The sequence below is a fragment of the Mixophyes fleayi genome, chromosome 10 (genome assembly GCF_038048845.1).
Source record: "Mixophyes fleayi isolate aMixFle1 chromosome 10, aMixFle1.hap1, whole genome shotgun sequence".
Lineage (NCBI taxonomy): Eukaryota > Metazoa > Chordata > Amphibia > Anura > Limnodynastidae > Mixophyes > Mixophyes fleayi.
The window spans coordinates 79,222,085-79,240,114 of record NC_134411.1 but is presented as its reverse complement, the minus strand read 5'-3'; the positions used below and the strand labels follow the sequence as shown (position 1 = coordinate 79,240,114).

At 43.4% G+C, this 18,030-nt stretch overlaps 1 protein-coding gene across 1 annotated transcript in view; it reads right to left on the bottom strand.

The window, feature by feature from the left end:
* Positions 1 to 2,965: 2,965 nt before the first annotated feature.
* Positions 2,966 to 18,030, bottom strand: part of RSPRY1 (ring finger and SPRY domain containing 1) — a 32,628-nt gene continuing 17,563 nt past the window's right edge. Inside the window, exons 10-15 of the mRNA XM_075188963.1 lie at positions 15,264 to 15,407; positions 14,345 to 14,456; positions 13,097 to 13,199; positions 12,552 to 12,704; positions 9,073 to 9,177; positions 2,966 to 4,175 (exon numbers count right to left, since the gene is read on the bottom strand). Of these exons, the coding sequence (XP_075045064.1) occupies positions 4,079 to 4,175; positions 9,073 to 9,177; positions 12,552 to 12,704; positions 13,097 to 13,199; positions 14,345 to 14,456; positions 15,264 to 15,407 (714 nt within the window). The 3' untranslated portion in view covers positions 2,966 to 4,078. The remainder of the gene's footprint in view (positions 4,176 to 9,072; positions 9,178 to 12,551; positions 12,705 to 13,096; positions 13,200 to 14,344; positions 14,457 to 15,263; positions 15,408 to 18,030) is intronic.

The following is an 18,030-nucleotide window of genomic DNA, read 5'->3' as shown; positions in this document are numbered from 1 at the left end:
CACACTGGATTTGAAATGAAACTAACAAGATGTGCTTTAACTGCAGACTTTCAGCTTTAATTTGAGGGTATTAACATCCAAGTCAGGTGACCAGTGTAGGAATTACAACAGTTTCTATATGTGCCTCCCACTTTTTAAAGGGACCAAAAGTAATGGGACAATCAACTCAAAAGCTATTCCATGGACATATGTTGGCTATTCCCTTGTTATTTCATCATCAATTAAGCAGGTAAAAGGTCAGGAGTTGATTCTAGGTGTGACATTTGCAATTGGAATCTGTTGCTGTCGACTCTCAATATGAGATCCAAAGAGCTGTCACTATCAGTGAAGCAAGCCATCATTAGGCTGAAAAATAATAAAAAAAAAACCATCAGAGAGATAGCAAAAACATTAGGTGTGGCCAAATCAACTGCTTGGAACATTCTTAAAAGGAAAGAACGCACCGGAGAGCTCAGCAACACCAAAAGACCCGGAAGACCACGGAAAACAACTGTGGTGGATGACAGAAGAATTTTTTCCTGATGAAGAAAAACCCCTTCAGAACAGTTGGCTAAATTAAGAACACTTTCCCGGAGGTAGGTGTATATGTGTCAAAGTCAACAATCAAGAGAAGACTTCACAAGAGTGAATATAGAGGGTTCACCACAAGATGTAAACCATTTGTGAGCCACAAAAACAGGAAGACCAGATTAGAGTTTGGCAAATAACATCTAATAAAGCCATTACAGTTCTGGAACAACATCCTATGGACAGATGAGACAGAGATCAACTTGTACCAGAGTGATGGGAAGAGAAGAGTATGGAGAAGGAAAGGAACTGCTCATGATCCAAAACATACCACCTCATCAGTGAAGCATGGTGGTGGTAGTGTCATGGCGTGGGCATGTATGGCTGCCAATGGAACTGGTTCCCTTGTATTTATTGATGATTTGACTGCTGACAAAAGCAGCGGGATGAATTCTGAAGTGTTTTGAGCTATATTATCTGCTCATATTCAGTCAAATGCTTCAGAACTCATTGGATGGCGCTTCACAGTGCAGATGGGCAATGACCCGAAGCATACTGCAAAAGCAACTAAATAGTTTTTTTTAAGGCTAACAAGTGGAATGTTATGCAATGGCCAAGTCAATCACCTGACCTGAATCCGATTGAGCCTGCATTTCACTTGATGAAGACAAAACTGAAGGGAAAATGCCCCAAGAACAAGACATTTGCAGTAGAGGCCTGGCAGAGCATCACCAGGGATGAAACCCCGCGTCTGGTGATGTCTATGCGTTCCAGACTTCAGGCTGTAATTGACTGCAAAGGATTTGCAACAAAGTATTAAAAAGTGAGTTTGATGTAGGATTGTTTAGTTTGGTGTTGCTGAGCTCTCCGGTGCGTTCTTTCCTTTTAAGAATGTTCCAAGCAGTTGATTAGGCCACACCTAATGTTTATGTTATCTCTCTGATGGTTTGTATTTTTTATTTTTCAGCCTAATGATGGCTTGTTTCACTGATAGTGACAGCTCTTTGGATCTCATATTGAGAGTCGACAGCAACAGATTCCAAATGCAAATGTCACACCTAGAATCAACTCCTGACCTTTTACCTGCTTAATTGATGATGAAATAACGAGGGAATAGCCCACACATGTCCATGAAATAGCTTTTGAGTCGACTGTCCCATTACTTTTGGCCCCTTAAAAAGTGGGAGGCACATATAGAAACCGTTGTACTTCCTGCACTGTTCACCTGAGTTGGATGTAACTACCCTTAAAATTAAAGCTGAAAGTCTGCAGTTAAAGCACATCTTGTTTGTTTCATTTCAAATCCATGGTGGTGGTGTATAGAGCCCAAAATATGAGAATTGTGTCGATGTCCCAATATTTATGGACTTGACTGTATTTCATCATGGCATTTCTCTCACCCATCAATTCATCTTAAATGCCACAGCAAGACAGATCTTCCTCTCCTGCCGCATCACTTCATAAACCTGAACTGTATTTTCCCTCTTACATCTACCTCTGACCTGTGCCTGGTCTCATTTCTGGTAATCACCTGTTCCTAATGCCTACAAGACTTGTTACATGCCACTACTCACTTATGGAATTCCCTACTATGCCCAAATCACTCTCCCACACCCTCCAAATCTTTAAATGCTCTCTGGAAACCCATACAACTGTTCCAATCTCCACTGTAACCGACGCTCAATGCTCTTCCAATTAGAGTGTAAGCACTCTCATGAGCAAGGTCCTCTCTTTTCTTTGTTTACACGTATTTGTTTTGTTTACCTTGTAAGTCATTGTTCTCCCCAGTCTGGCATTGCACAACACTGGGGCATCTTTCAAATCAACAATGTTAATAAAGAACAGCGGAATCTGGGAAGTAACAACCGGACTCTGGGCCCAGCGTGAGACAGGACGCTTGATATCTGTAAGGTAACCGTTCTGACACCTCATGCTTAAAATCTTAAAGTCAGAAGGATCCCCCCTGGTTATCTAAAATTAAAATCAGTCTTTTCTTCTAATATATGTACCTGGAATACCACTTCATCTTTCCCGTGTTCCGCTCTTCTTCCCCATCCTCTATTTGTCTTCTGTCTTAGCCTCCCCACCATATTTATAAACTTTGAGTCACACTCAAAAATGCTAATGGTATCGCTTTTATCTACAATGTGCTTTGCCAATGACTCTCTAAAATTCTTTCCTGTTTAGTAACCAGTTTGTTTGCATTGTCAGAAGGATGACGTGGCCCCACGTTCACGGTCTGTATTCATAAATACTGAACATAAAGGCTGGGCATAGTTTGTAAAAGTGATGCCATCTCTACAGCACTTACGCCAACAAGACCTTTTAATGATAACAGCACCCTAGAGGTTTTGAAGAGGTGCTGCACATTAATGAAAGCGAAGTCCTGGATTACTTTCGGAATTGTCCCTGCTCTTGGTTTTGTTACAATAAAATCTTCTGGGACTCCTTGCAGACCTTGACTTTTTAAAATCTTTACTTGACATTCTTCCACTTATATTAACTTAACAGCTCTGGTACAACATGTACGTGATTACAACATTATTAAAATTCCGGTAATTCTCCATTTACAGAACATTCATCTATACAAACCATCTTTTGTTTTCCCAAACAGTTCAAAGACGAACAAACTTCAAGCCACAAGTGTTGAGGAACTACAGCTTTTTCCTTACTCTGCTCCTGAAGCATCATGGGAGTTGTAGTTCAGTAACACTTGGCGTGCCAAAGGTTGCCCATCCCTGCTAGAATTGGTCACAATGTCAGAAGCCTTCCCCATTATATGAAATTATAAATATAATAAAAGACGTTCCAATTCTATAAACCATTACTGTGCACATATTACAAAAAAAAACCCTGTACATTTTACACCTCTGTATTGCATTAATCCTGTAATTTAACCAAATGTTCTTTGGAATGAATATAAATTAAGCCCTAAAGGTTGGTTTAGTTATGACAAATAATCGCCATCCACATTTTAGAAGGAAAACGACTGACCAGCAGAAGGCCACAGGAATAGAAAACATTGGTCAAATACTGTATTTAGTCTGGCAAAAATAGACACTTTGCAGTATGGTACAATTAGTTACAGTTTTTGCAAATACATTAATGCATAACTATAGTGCAAACCCTTTTCCAAAACTATATGGAGCAAAACAGTGGCGAAATTACATTTTAGGTGCCCCGTGGCAAGATAACTTTACTGCAACCACACCCAGAGTAGGGGTGGTTAGCCAAAATTTGGGCATTTGGGATTCAAAATGGAATACTGCCAAATTGGACAGGACTTCCCTGATGCGACACCCCAGTCCCACAAGTACCCTAAGGGGCGATCAAAATGTCCTTCACTGTAAAACGTAGCCTAAACTAGATGTCGTCCTCTGTTGGAGGATCTGCTGATTTTCTGTTGCATTCCGACCAATCTCCGGAAGACAGGCTGGGTTCCATCTCATTCACCCACTGCTATAAAGTATGGTCGTTTCTGTCAACTTAAGCAGATACAAAAGACTTGCGATTCTTCGTGTTGATGCTTTGTCTCTTTCATTAAAGAAAATCTGTGTCTATTCCACAAAGGTCAAGAGATGTGAGAAATCTGGCGGACGCGAGTTTTTATTTCCTGTCGACACAACGGGCAGGTCTCTAGCTGCAGAGCACATTCCATGCACAGATCACTAGGGTGGGGGGGAAGAAGAAGAAGAAGAAAAAAAAAAAAAGTAATTTTTTCATGTATCCTAAATAAAGACACAAGCAAACATTTCCTACAGGGTTCCTTAAACTGGACTAACTTTTATTTTAATTTGTTAAAAAAAATTAAATTGGACACGGACATTGGCTAAAATGTTTTACTGTCCCCTCACAGCTTGCCTCTCATTAACCCCACAAAATAGCACGCCTAATGTTGTTATTGTCCTATCCCCTCCTATAACGTTACATCAACAGCAGATCACCCTCTTTATAATACTACATGAAAAGCGGGTATGTTTTTTTTTTAATGCTACATTAAAACATCTTTTATAGAACATATGTTATGTTCGTATTTTTCTTGACTCAATTAGTCTGGTAAGGATGTTTTTGGAACATACACACAGGAACAAAAAGAGGATTTTTATAGTTACGATAAATCCGTTTCTCTGATTACATTGGGGGACACTGATACCATGGGTTGTGAGGGTGGAGGTGGAGTTGGCACTTAACAGATTAACTTTGTTAATGTATCAAAGCTGACAAACCCCTTCCCTCCCATCTGCAACTCCTGCAGCTCCCCAGTTTAGTTATAAAGCCCAAAGGAAGGGGAGTCAACCAACAAAGACCAAACAGTAGAAGAGCAGAAGGAAGGGGACGCAATGTCCCCCACATGGAATCAGATAAATGGATTTATCGTAAGTATAAAAATCCTCTTTTCTCTTTCATCCTATCTAGAGGGACACTGCTACCATAAGGACGTTCTAAAGCAGCCCCCCTTAAGGGAGGGACCGCTCTGACAGCCTGGCTCGTATAGCACTACTGCCAAAAGCCGCGCCTGCTGATGCAAACACATTGAACTGATTAAATGTGGTAAAAGTATGGACCGAGGAGCACGTGGCTGCCCTGCACAACTGGTCAGCTGAGGCCCCATTTCGTGCAGCCAAGGACGCCCCCACTGAACTGGTAGAATGGGCTACAATACGATCTTAGCACTGACATAAGCCTGCTTAATAGTAGAAGTAAGCTACCTAGCAATTGATTGCAAAACAAATAATGAATCCGTGCGGCGAATCTTTGATGTCCTCCTGACATAAATTCTTAGAGCCCTGAACACATCAAGAGACTCCATAGAACCTGTCCCTGAAGACTGTGGGCCACCCTTAACTACCAGAACCACTATTTCTTGGTTCACATGAAAGATGGACACCACCTTTGGTAGGAAAGCGGGAACTGTTCAGAGAACCGCTTCATCATCATGAAAGATAAGATATGGTTCACGACATAAGAGAACATCCAATTCGGACACTCTACAATCCGATGCAATAGCTAGTATAAATACAACTTTCATAGTCAAGAACCTTAATTCTGCAGTGCGTAATGGTTCGAAAGAAGGCCCTTGAAGCATATTTGCCACCAGATTAAGATCCCAGGGGGCCGTTGGAGGAACATTTGGAGGCTGGATATTGTGGGCTGCACGGTGGCATAGTGGTTAGCACTTCTGCCTCACAGCACTGGGGTCATCAGTTCGATTGCCGAACATGACCTTATTTGTGTGGAGTTTGTATGTTCTCCCCGTATTTGCGTGGGTTTCTTCCGGATGCTCCCGTTTCCTCGCACACTCCAAAAACATACTGGTAAGTTAATTGACTGCTATTAAATTGTCCTTAGTCGCTCTCGGTCTGTGTATGTTAGGGATTTAGACTGTAAGCTCCAATGGGGCAGGGACTGTTGTGCATGAGTTCTCTGTACAGCGCTGCAAAATTAGTGGCGCTATATATAAATAAATAGACGATTATGATGATGATATGTAGGACTCCTTGCAAGAAGGCCCTGACATCCGGCATGTCTGACAGGCACAGGTGAAAGTATATCGAAAGGGCTGATATCTGCACTTTCAGAGAGCCTAGACGAAGGCCCTCATCCAAGTCATCCTGAAGAAAAGCCAGAACCCTTGGAAGACGAATGGCAACCGTGTTCTCTTTTCACACCATCTGATGTGGGTTTTCCAGGTACGGCGGTAAATAAGTGCCAAAACCAGTTTTCTAGCCCAAAGGAGGGTGTTCACTACTCGCGGAGAGAACCCTTTGGACCTCCACAGCCATGCCGTTAAATTGAGCCAAGGCAATTCCTGATGTGTGAATGGTCCTTGCTGAAGAATGTCTTCTGAAAGAGGTAATTTCACACCCTGACCTACTGCTAGCCTCAGAATTTCTGCATACCAAACTCGCCTTGGCCAAGCGGGAGTCACCAGAATGTCTGGGCGCCCCACTTGCTTCGCCCGTTGAAGGACTCTGGGAATCATTGGGATGGTAAAGAAACAGGTATCCCAACCTGAAGTCCCATGGCATCGTCATTATGTAGATGGCCACCGCCAATGGGTTTCCTGCTTGAGAGCAAAACTGCGGCACCAACCTGTTGTGACATGATGCCATTAAGTCCAGGTCCAGAATCCCCCATCGTAGAACCAGAGACTGGAAGACGTCCGGATGGAGCGACTATTTTCCCGGCAATATCGCTTGTCGGCTGAGAAAGTCTGCTTCCCAGTTTTAGATTCCTGGGATAAAAATCGCTGATATAGCAGGGGCGTGGGGTTCTGTGTCCAGTTCAAGCTCTGAGCAGCCACCCCCATTGCTCCTGTGCTTCTGGTGCCCCCGTCTGTTGACATAAGACACTGCCGTCGGACTGCAGACGGACTGGGTGTCCCTGAAGTATCGCAGGGACGCTCTCTAAAGCCATTAGCATGGCTTTTAGTTCTAGAATGTTGATGGGAAACGAAGCTTCTCGCCCTCGGTGTTCCAGGTTTTGAAACATTTACAGGGAGAAAGCTGCTTTTGCCTCCTGTGACCTGGCAAATTATGCTGTCCAATTCAGATGCGAACAACACTTTTTTTTTTATTCCGTGTCTGCATCCCAGGACATAAGCCATAAGGTTCTCCTGGCCGCTACTGCGGTTGCAGAAATAGATGAAGAGATGGAGGCTGCATTCTGAGCAGCCTCATATAAGTATCCAGATGCCTCCGTAAGATGCAGAGCAAGGGGAAGCAATTCTGAATTTTGCAGAAATCATAGGTCCTGACGTACCTGCCGCAGTGTAGATGGATCACTCTATTTTGCGGTCAGTATTATCCTGCAGGGTGGCTGTCTCTGGGAGAGGGAGTGTGGTGTGTCGTGCTACACATGCCACTGGTGAATCAACCCTTGGAACCTGTTCCCAACGGTTGATTTCCTCCTTCTGTAATGGACATAAAGCCAGATACCTACACGGAATAGGAAATTTACTATCTCGCTGTTTCCAGGATGCTTCCGCTATTTCCTTCAGTTCTACTGATGGAGGAAAGCGGTTCATATGTTTTCTAGCTTTTTTGAAGAGACTTTGATCTAATGTTCTAGTCTCTTCTGGATCCAGAATAGCGAATGTCTGACGAACTGCTACCACTAGGTCATCAATACCATATTATCTTGAAGACTCTTCTGGGTCTAAGACCTATGTAGAATCAGAGTTTTCTATAAGTTCACCCTCCTCTTCTAAGGATCCCTCTGAATCAGACTGCAGGGGGATACTCTGTCCTTAGTATCCTCCAACTGCTCCTTTTTCCTGCTCCTCCTTGAGTTTTCTGCTGTTAAAAAGGGGAATCTGCTGCTTCTATTTTATGTAGCAATCGCCATTAGCAGATTTCTGGTGGCTATTTTTTCGTATTACACAAGTACACCCCCCTCCTTTGCTGAGGAGGGGACTTTGTATAATAAAATATGGCAGCCCCCAAAGCTCCGTTTTACCGGCGCTCTTTGACGTTTAGGCAGCGCTGGTATCTGTTTTTTTTTCTACCAGCCTGTCATCGGCTATAATCCGCTTGTCAGCACTGATCGGTTTAGGTTAATAAAAATAAAATGAAAAAGCACTATCCTTGTAAGTGAGAGCCACCAGTCTAAGTGAGCTCTGCCATCTAACAGAGCACACTGCTGCAACAATAAGTTTAAAATCTTTAGAGCAAAATAGAATAATTTCTTCCCGTCATAAAAGTAAGTCCAACTCCCTTGGGCACTTAACTAAGACTGATGAGCTACAGGGGTTGCAGAGGAGAGGGGTTTGTCAGCTTTGATACATTAACAAAGTTAACCTGTTAAGTGCCACCTCCACTTTCACAACCCATGATAGCAGTGTCCCCCAGATAGGATGAAAGAGAAATATATATAGTTTAATCATGTCAAATACAGATTGGTTAATTTTTTTCCTCCTACAAGCTCTAAATACATTTGAATAAAACTCATTGTCGCGAGCGATCAGGACATATGGGAACTGTCATTGACTCCTTGTACATGGAGAGGCTGCTTCTCAGAATGGTTAATGGTTCCTGCTGAATTTATGGCCTGTGTGTCACTGGCACCTAGTACATTGGTAGGATGCACTCTGAGTGATATCCATGGCCTCTAGGGATGCTACTGGGTCTTCGTGAACCGATAGGCTGGCTCAGGGGACTGGGATTTATAAGGCCACTGATGAACCAAGACTTACCTAAATCTGCTCCAAGGGCTTGACCTGGTTTTATCTCAGTGGTGCACTGAGTAATATAACAATTTTTTCAGGTTTTGGCTGTCTATCACTGCAGTGTACATAAATGCTGTGTTTCAGCAGAGGGACTGCAACATTTTTGCTCTTGTTCCCCCTCATACACATTCCCCCAACCCTTCCGCTGCTGCAAATTTGGATCAAAATGGTACTACGGAATACAAGCTAATCTAATTGCAATTTTACATGTACATTTCCATGTCATATCTGCTACAACCTAAGGCCTAACGTACTTTGTTCTAACATGTAAGATTTAAGTTTGGCACACCTTAGCCTCAATGACTTTTCATACCAATGTATAAGATGCAGTTACTCACCTGTGGCCGCAAGGCTTCAGTTCTGTGTCTGCGACCTCATCACAGCAAAGTGTACAACAGTTTTCTCGAATGCTAACTTGCTTCAACAACGCTAATCGTCTGTGTCTGGGGGACAAAATAAAGATAATGAGTTTATTGATCAAGAACTTCACTTGCAGTGTTTGGCCAGAACAATGAAATCTTATAGGAAGTTTTATAATGCTGTATACCGAGATCAATTTCTACAAATGTAACCCATAACCATTCTTATACACCACGTACTTTAGGAATTTGAAGTTCTCACAAGTCTAATTTATGCAATATACGGGTTATAAATCTTTTGACAAAGTTTATCAGGTACAAAGATTCATTCCCAACCACTCTTCCAACATACATTTCACCCAATCCTTTCCCCAAAGCTCTATCAGCTCTCACTCTACCCTCCCATAAGCCCCTCATCAGGGGATCTCCTATTCATGGAATCCCCTTTCTATTTCAAATATTTTCCTACTGAATTAGGCTGGTGCGCAACATTTCCTGTGTGTTTCCGGCCAATGAATAAGAATAATAATTAGGTTTAATGGGAAACTCTGAAGCCTAGTCATGAGTGCACTACATGCTGAGCTTCTACACACAGAGTTCTTTGACATCACAGGGATTCAGTTTTTCCCACTGAACACGATCCACTAGCTTCTCTACAACGCGTTTCATTGGTTGGAAAACCTCTATGGCCTTCAGCGTCTATGTCAGTGGTTCCCAAACTTTTGCAGTTCGCGGCACCCTTAGAGTCTCCAAAATTTTTTCAAGGCACCCCTCCAAAATAATTACCGAGCAGTCCCGTTTTATAAGTAGTCAAAAGACGTAATAAGTATTTAGGTCACAACAGAAATACTTATTTAGTTGTATACAAAAATAATACACATAAATCCAAGGGAAAAGAATTTAATTATGTATTTTTTTTCAATTATGTTTCTGTCAAAGAATAATTTACAGCTAACACACTCAGTGCCCCCTGCATCCACACACACCGTGCCCCCTGCATCCACACACACCGTGCCCCCTGCATCCACACACACCGTGCCCCCTGCATCCACACACACCGTGCCCCCTGCATCCACACACACCGTGCCCCCTGCATCCACACACACCGTGCCCCCTGCATCCACACACACCGTGCCCCCTGCATCCACACACACCGTGCCCCCTGCATCCACACACACCGTGCCCCCTGCATCCACACACACCGTGCCCCCTGCATCCACACACTCAGTGCCCCCTGCATCCACACACTCAGTGCCCCCTGCATCCACACACTCAGTGCCCCCTGCATCCACACACTCAGTGCCCCCTGCATCCACACACACCGTGCCCCCTGCATCCACACACTCCGTGCCCCCTGCATCCACACACTCAGTGCCCCCTGCATCCACACACTCAGTGCCCCCTACATCCACACACTCAGTGCCCCCTGCATCCACACACTCAGTGCCCCCTGCATCCACACACTCAGTGCCCCCTGCATCCACACACTCAGTGCCCCCTGCATCCACACACTCAGTGCCCCCTGCATCCACACACACCGTGCCCCCTGCATCCACACACACCGTGCCCCCTGCATCCACACACACCGTGCCCCCTGCATCCACACACACCGTGCCCCCTGCATCCACACACACCGTGCCCCCTGCATCCACACACACCGTGCCCCCTGCATCCACACACTCAGTGCCCCCTGCATCCACACACACCGTGCCCCCTGCATCCACACACTCAGTGCCCCCTGCATCCACACACTCAGTGCCCCCTGCATCCACACACTCAGTGCCCCCTACATCCACACACACACTGTGCCCCCACCCTCAGCCCGCTCTGTCCCCTCACCCTCAGCCCGCTCTGTCCCCTCAGCCCCCGCCCGCTCTGTCCCCTCTGCCCGCTCTGTCCCCTCTGCCCGCTCTGTCCCCTCTGCCCGCTCTGTCCCCTCTGCCCGCTCTGTCCCCTCTGTCCCCTTAGCCTCTGCCCCTCGCTGTGCCCCCGCCGTAGACAGGAAGAAGAAAAAAACTACTTACCAATCCGGCGGCGCCCGGGACCCAGCATCCTCCTCCTTCCTCATTCCTCACTGAATGCTGGGCGTGACGTCACGCCCGGCATTCAGTGAGAAGCGAGGAAGGAGGAGGATGCTGGGTCCCGGGCGCCGCTGGATTGGTAAGTAGTTTTTTTTCTTTTTCCTTCCTCTTCTTCCTGTCCACGGCACCCGTGACAGCGCCGCGGCACCCCTGGGAGCCGCGGCGCACAGTTTGGGAACCTTGGGTCTATGTGACAAGGTAACAGAATGGCATACATAAGTATAATGTAATTTACTGCATTCACTGCACATCCTGAAATACCCAATGCTTGGCACATATGTAGATCAAGAGCTAAACATAAGCATAAAATGAACCGTGCTCATTAATCTTGATACATAGAATAACAAAAGTTTACTGTCAATATCAACAAGCCCAGTGTCTGTTTTTTTGCTTAGGAACTTAAATATAAGCCAATTCCACTAATAACTACTTCCACTCGTATATTGTCAATTCCATGACACTTTATTTAATTGTGGCCCGACAGCGGCAATGGATAACGTCTCCATCAAAAGTTCCAAAATGCTATCAAGGATGGTGTGAAGAAGCCCTCATTCTCTTGTCTATCACTGCTTCTACTAAAATTAACATACAGAAATTATAGCACTTCACTGCATCATTTGTATGAATATACTAAATAAAAATGATTATTTCAAAATAAACAAATAAATACATATGTATGGAGTGAAACTTGTAATAGGAAACTATGTAGTCATTTACATCAAGAAAGTATGGTGATTTCAGGAAAGGTCGTACCACTACTTCTGTGTACTATATAACTAGTATGTGCATCAGTTCTAAAATAAATCTCACAAACAAAAACTGTAACAAAGAAAAATATAACAATGGGAGGAAATAAATAATTATGTTTGAGTAAATTTATGTGAACATCCACCTTCAATACACCATATATATTTTGAATAGTGGCTATTTCTACTCGCGCGTACAATGCAGCCACCAATATAGGTTATGATTGGCTCACCCAGTCCTGGAGTCTCAGTGTATGGATGGAACCCCTCACATGATTGTTAGGGCGATTAGAGTGATAGATGAGGCCACCGGCTAGATTACGTTACCTGTTCACGCTGGTTCAATGGTCTCTACCCCAGTGAAATGCATACAGGAATAATAGTGACACAAAGAGGACCGGGAATACAAGATGGAGAGTCTTTGGTTTAATACTCACCCACTGGGAAGCCTAGTCAAAAGTAATTTTCAGAAAACAGGTTTTACTGCAGGAGATATAGGGGTCTGGAAAATACACTACAAGAGGTAGGTGGATCATAAACACATGCCACAAGATGGGCATTACGAAGGGAGTCAATTATTAGCATATTTTTTTTTTAAATGGCAATAACTTTAATTTAGTTATACACGTACCTTGGTAAAATAACCTTTTCTTCAGGTGCCAAAACAGCATACTCGTTAAAAGTGCTAAATTTGCTTGCAGGTGGATACTTGAAGGGCTTGGCTCCAAAATTAAACTCACACTGCTGGTAAGACATGAAACTTGCTGCAGCAAAAAAGCCAGACCTAAAAGAAGAATATTGTAAATACAAAAAAAATAAAATACCCAAAAACCTGGTTTTATGATATAAACCTAACAAATGCACAAAACGGACATAAACTTCTTCAAAGTATAACTGTACAAAACACAAAGGTGTATCACATAGTTTTTGGGACTAGAAGTTTCCAGATATTCTGATAGTAGCTACTAGAGCAGCATGAACAATTCAGACTAGACCTGTTCATTAGAGAGTCCTATATAGTGACAGGTATGGTATGTAATCCACCTTCCAGACTTCTGTCACTGTTCACTCTCCAACACACGGAGCTCAGATTACCATTGCTCGGGGAAGAACACAAAGAGGACGAAGCGAAAGGAGGAAGGACCTAGCAACACAGAACTTTGCTTCATTACTTACGTGGCAGAAGAGAAGACTTGCTTTTCAGGAGGAAGCTGGTTCCCATTTAGTGAGAAAATCATTAGCTTTTTGTGCAGGTCCAACAAAAAGCCCACTGTGTCACCTGTGAGACGGACACAAAAGTACACTTTCACCACAGTTTACATCACCCGCCCACATGTCATTTATGAAGTGCAAATATCTGCTTTGCCAAAAAGTAATTTGCCTAGATATGGACATGCGCTTGCAGAGAAAGATGGTGGTAGTCTGGGAGGAGTTGAGGGAATTGGGGTGCTCCTTGCAAAGTATAGAATAGATATACCTACTTCTGCATAGCAGTTCAATATGAGATTTCCTTTTGTGCAAGAGGTTAATTAAATGAGATAAAGGGATGGAGAGAGGGCGTTACTTGTTGCGTGGAGAAGAGTACAGCCAGTTCCATTCCACCAAAGTTCTTCTGCACCAGTCGGTGGGGACTTGTTGAAAACGTTCTATTGGACCGGTTTTGTCCCTTCATGTCGTACTTGGACTCCCGTGCTGCTCACCACTTATGGAACTCCCCACCACATCTGACCAGACCTCTCCCACTGCCTTCAATCTTTCAAAGCCTCTTTACTATAGTCTACCCTGCCCCCATCAGATACTATACCCGTATGTTCTACCAGCTACAGTCCCATCGCTACTCGTTCCTAATGGCTCAGTATTGCCCTCGCCCTCTAGACTGTAAGCTGAAGGACCCTCTCTACACCTTTTTCATTAGCCTGGTATGTACTTGCTCAATTTAATGCAGGATTTGTATTTTGTATGATTTATAATTATATCTGGCGCTGCAGTTTGTAAATATGCATTTCTACAAGAACTCTATGCATTAAAAAGCTTTACACAATATACAAAAATATGAGAATTGTGTCAATCTCCCAATATCTATGGACTTGGCTGTATATATAGAACAGGCAGTCTTAAAAACATTTGTTTTAGGCACAAAACTAATAGTTTACCCTTACAGCATCATACTACGGTATATTAATATTTAACAATTTATATTGGTTATATAGATTATGTTGTGGGTCTAGCCGTTGTCATTACAAGGGGAATTTTTAACAAAACACGTGCAGAAGTTCAACATTTATTTTACATTATAAATAAAATATAATAGGTCTCTTTTAAAGTTCTCTAAATATGAAGCTTTAAGGTGCCCTTGTATCATGAACCTTTTACTCAGTGGGTAAGTGCTACCTTGGGACTTCTCATTCATTAACGGGTTCGTACCTTCTTTCCAGCAGGGATGTGGGTGAGCTTTACTTTTAGCGTTGTACCAGATCAGCTGCCTGCAGCCGTCATACGCACAGGAATATTCATCATCCCCAATGCCATATCCTTCCTACACATATACACATGCAAAGACAGATGGGTAAAAGAGACAGCTTTAATTGTTAATGTGTGATCAACTTATAGGTAATAAATGCCAATTAGGCCCAATGATTCCGTCAGTCATTAAATTAATAGACAACCTGTCAAATTTAGTGATTTACGTATTACCTTATGTAAGAGTACAAAAACAGATAAATCCCCATCTAGTTTTCTATAGAGAAACACTGCATGCTATATGGAACTTCAGGGGCTCAGTGTGAGGAACAGCCTGCAATACACACTTACTACCAGGCACTGCAATTAATCAGCTTCCGGTAGAACAGGGTAGCAGTGGCTGAAGGAGACAGTATAATGCAGATTCTCACAGTACATCCATTTGCACAGAGCACATAGTGTTTTTGTAGGTTCTCCATACAGAGTGGATTTCTGCACAAGTAACATAATGTATTGGACATTATGCATCTGCTAATAAAATCAAACGCAACAGGTTCTACTTAACATTTTGCATGGCCTACTTCACTGTGTCAGCAGGACATGTAAGAATGATCCAGTTCGCCTCTGTGTATAAGGTATGTATGGGTGAGGTCATCAGAAATATACTGACACATTGCCTCAGTCACACAGAAGTCGAAACACAAAGTATGTAGCGCTACTACACAGAACACCACAAGCTGGAGGCAGAAATATTGCCATACACATAAAAAATAAAAATAGATTACATATTATAGAAAAATGTATTTAAATAAAAGCTGCTGCAGATCTATTTACATACAGAGAAGCCAATACTGCTTTACTTAGAAGGATTCCAGATACTTACATGATTGAGGAATTTGCTATCTTTGGTCGCCCACCCTATCTGCATAACGCCGGAGGTAATGACGGTTACTTCATAGTACCACACACCAGAGTCTACGCAGAACGTGCAGCGAACACTCTCAAAGGAGGAAGCATCACACCGCGCCTAGCAAACAGGTGCAAGTACGGTTATTCTCCACCAAAAGGGCAAGCTGATCGTTCAAATATAGACACAAGTTTTTTTTTTTAATAAAAGTGATTTTCTAGCAAAGTACTTTTCACAGTCACTATGTTATACCTTATAACACATTAGTCAATTTGCCAAAGAGAAATTAAACACTTTATTATCTTTAATACTATTTGATAAAGTACATTTAGGCCTGTAAAAGCGATCACAAAACTGTGTTGTATACACTTTCATATATACCTGCAGCTGTGTTGTAAACGCATATACAAATACCATTTACATAGTGAAAATAAAAATAAAATGTGAATGTGGTATGTGCAAATGTTTGGGCACCTGTCATATGATTCTGACGGAGGACTGAAAGATAATTGGTTGTTACAAAGCAGGGGAAGGCTTAGTAAGTTAACGCTTTCAGCTTGGAATTTCAATGATCAGACATATTACGAGACAGCAGTAAAAGGGAACTGTAGACGTGAACATTAGAGCTGGAAGAATCTGACAGAACTGCTCGCAAACTGGTTATACAGCAAAACAGCACATATATCACTGCAAAGGACCTGCAGGGAGGTTTAGGTGACACTAGACTAGAGCTTCACAATACAGCGTTGCTTACGTTGCTTGATGAATAATCTAAGCCTATGCCTGAATCATGTGAACAATACTAACAAGCTTTTTGGAACAAACTTCTGTGGACTCAGAAAAATAGGATTTTAGTACTTACCATAAAATCTCTCTCTCTAGCTGAACATGAGTTGGGAGACACTGCTCACCTTGGGGTATAGAGGGCGCTGTGGCACTAAAACACTTGTCAAGTCTGCTCCTGTCCCCTCTATGCCCCCTCCACAGGAAGAGCTCAGTTTATTTACTAACCAAGCCACAAGAGAGGGCGAAAACATAACCAACAGAACTGTCAGCATAAAGGGTGGAAGCAGTGTGTCCCCCAACTCGTGTTCAGAGAAAGAGATTTTACGGTAAACACAAAAATCCTATTGTCTCTTTCACACTAGTTGGGGGACACTGCTCACCTTGGGGATGTTCCAAAGCTGCTCCTATGGGTGGGAATGCTCAGAATGAGCGGCACGTAAAACTTTACGGCCAAAACTTGCGTCTTTTGAAGCAAAGACGTGGAAAGGATAAAACCTGGTGAATGTATGAACAGAAGACCAAGTAGCTCCCCTACACAACTGTTCAGCCAAGGTACCCATGCCGCGCCACCCAAGAGGTGTTAACCGATCTCGTGGAATGAGCCGTCAGACCTTCAGGAACCTGAGAGCCTTCCGAAACGTATGCCTGCTGGATAGTAGCGGTGATCCATCTAGCCATCGTCTGCTTTGTTGCTGGCCAGCCACGCTTTCGATCGTCATACTGGACTAGAAGACTATCAGTCGTCCGAACCGAAGATGTACAGTCCACATAAATCGTCAAAGCACTGACCATATGTAAAGAGACTGAGTCCTGACCAAGCACCAGCGAATCCAGAGGAAGAACCTGCAGAACAATATCCTGATTTATGGGAAACCTCGAGACCACCTTTGGTTGAAACGAAGGCTTAGTTCTAAGCACCATACGATCGTCATGGAAAATCAGCAGAGGAGTCCGACATTACGGGGCTGCCAACTCCGAAATCCGTCTGGCTGAAGCAATGGCCAGCAAAAAGGTCACTTGCCACGAGAGAAATTTCAAAGAAACAAACTCCAAAAGGTTCAAAGGGCGACTTTTCAAGCACCAAAAGGACCAAGTTTAGGTCACACGGTGCCACTGGTGGAACAAAAAGCGGTTGTACATGAAGTACACCCTGTTGAAACATCTGCATCTCTGGTAACAGAGTGATACGTTCTGAAAATACACAGACAACGCCGCTACCTGGACCTTAAGGGATGACAACCTTGTCCAGACCATCTTGCAGAATAGCCAACACCCTGGCTAAACGAAGATAATTAGTAGGCACTTTGATTTTCTCACACCAACATATATATATCCTTTCCAAATGTGGTGATAAATGGGGGATGATGACGGTTTTCTCACCCGGATCATGGTTTGAACTGCTCTCTCCGAAAAACCCTTTCTTTCTGAGAATCAAGAATTCAACCTCCAAGAAAGTAGATCTAAGTCCTGACGAAAGAATGGACCATGACTGAGATGATCCTTCTTGAGAGGCAGATGCCAAGGACGATCCACCGACATGTCTAGAAGATCAGAGTACCACACTCTTCTAGGCCAATCTGGTGCCTGTAGAATTACTTGAACGCTTTCGCCTCTCACTTTCTGCAATATACGTGGTAGCATTGGAAGGGGAGGGTAAAAGTTCACCAACGTGAAGTTCCACTGTACCGTCATGGCATCCACTATGAACGCCTGAGGGTCTTTTGACCTGGCACAATACCTTGCGGTTGTGCCGCGAGGCCATCATGTCTATTTCTGGCTGACACCCCTGGGGGACTATTTGAGAAAAGCTACCATTCGCCTGGGTGAAGGTCATGCAGATTTAATCAGTCTCCCTCCCAGTTGTCCACCGCTGGAATAAACACTGCTGAAATTGCAGGAACCTGTTGTTACGCCCATTTCATGATCTTTGACACTTCCTTCATGGCAAGAGGACTCC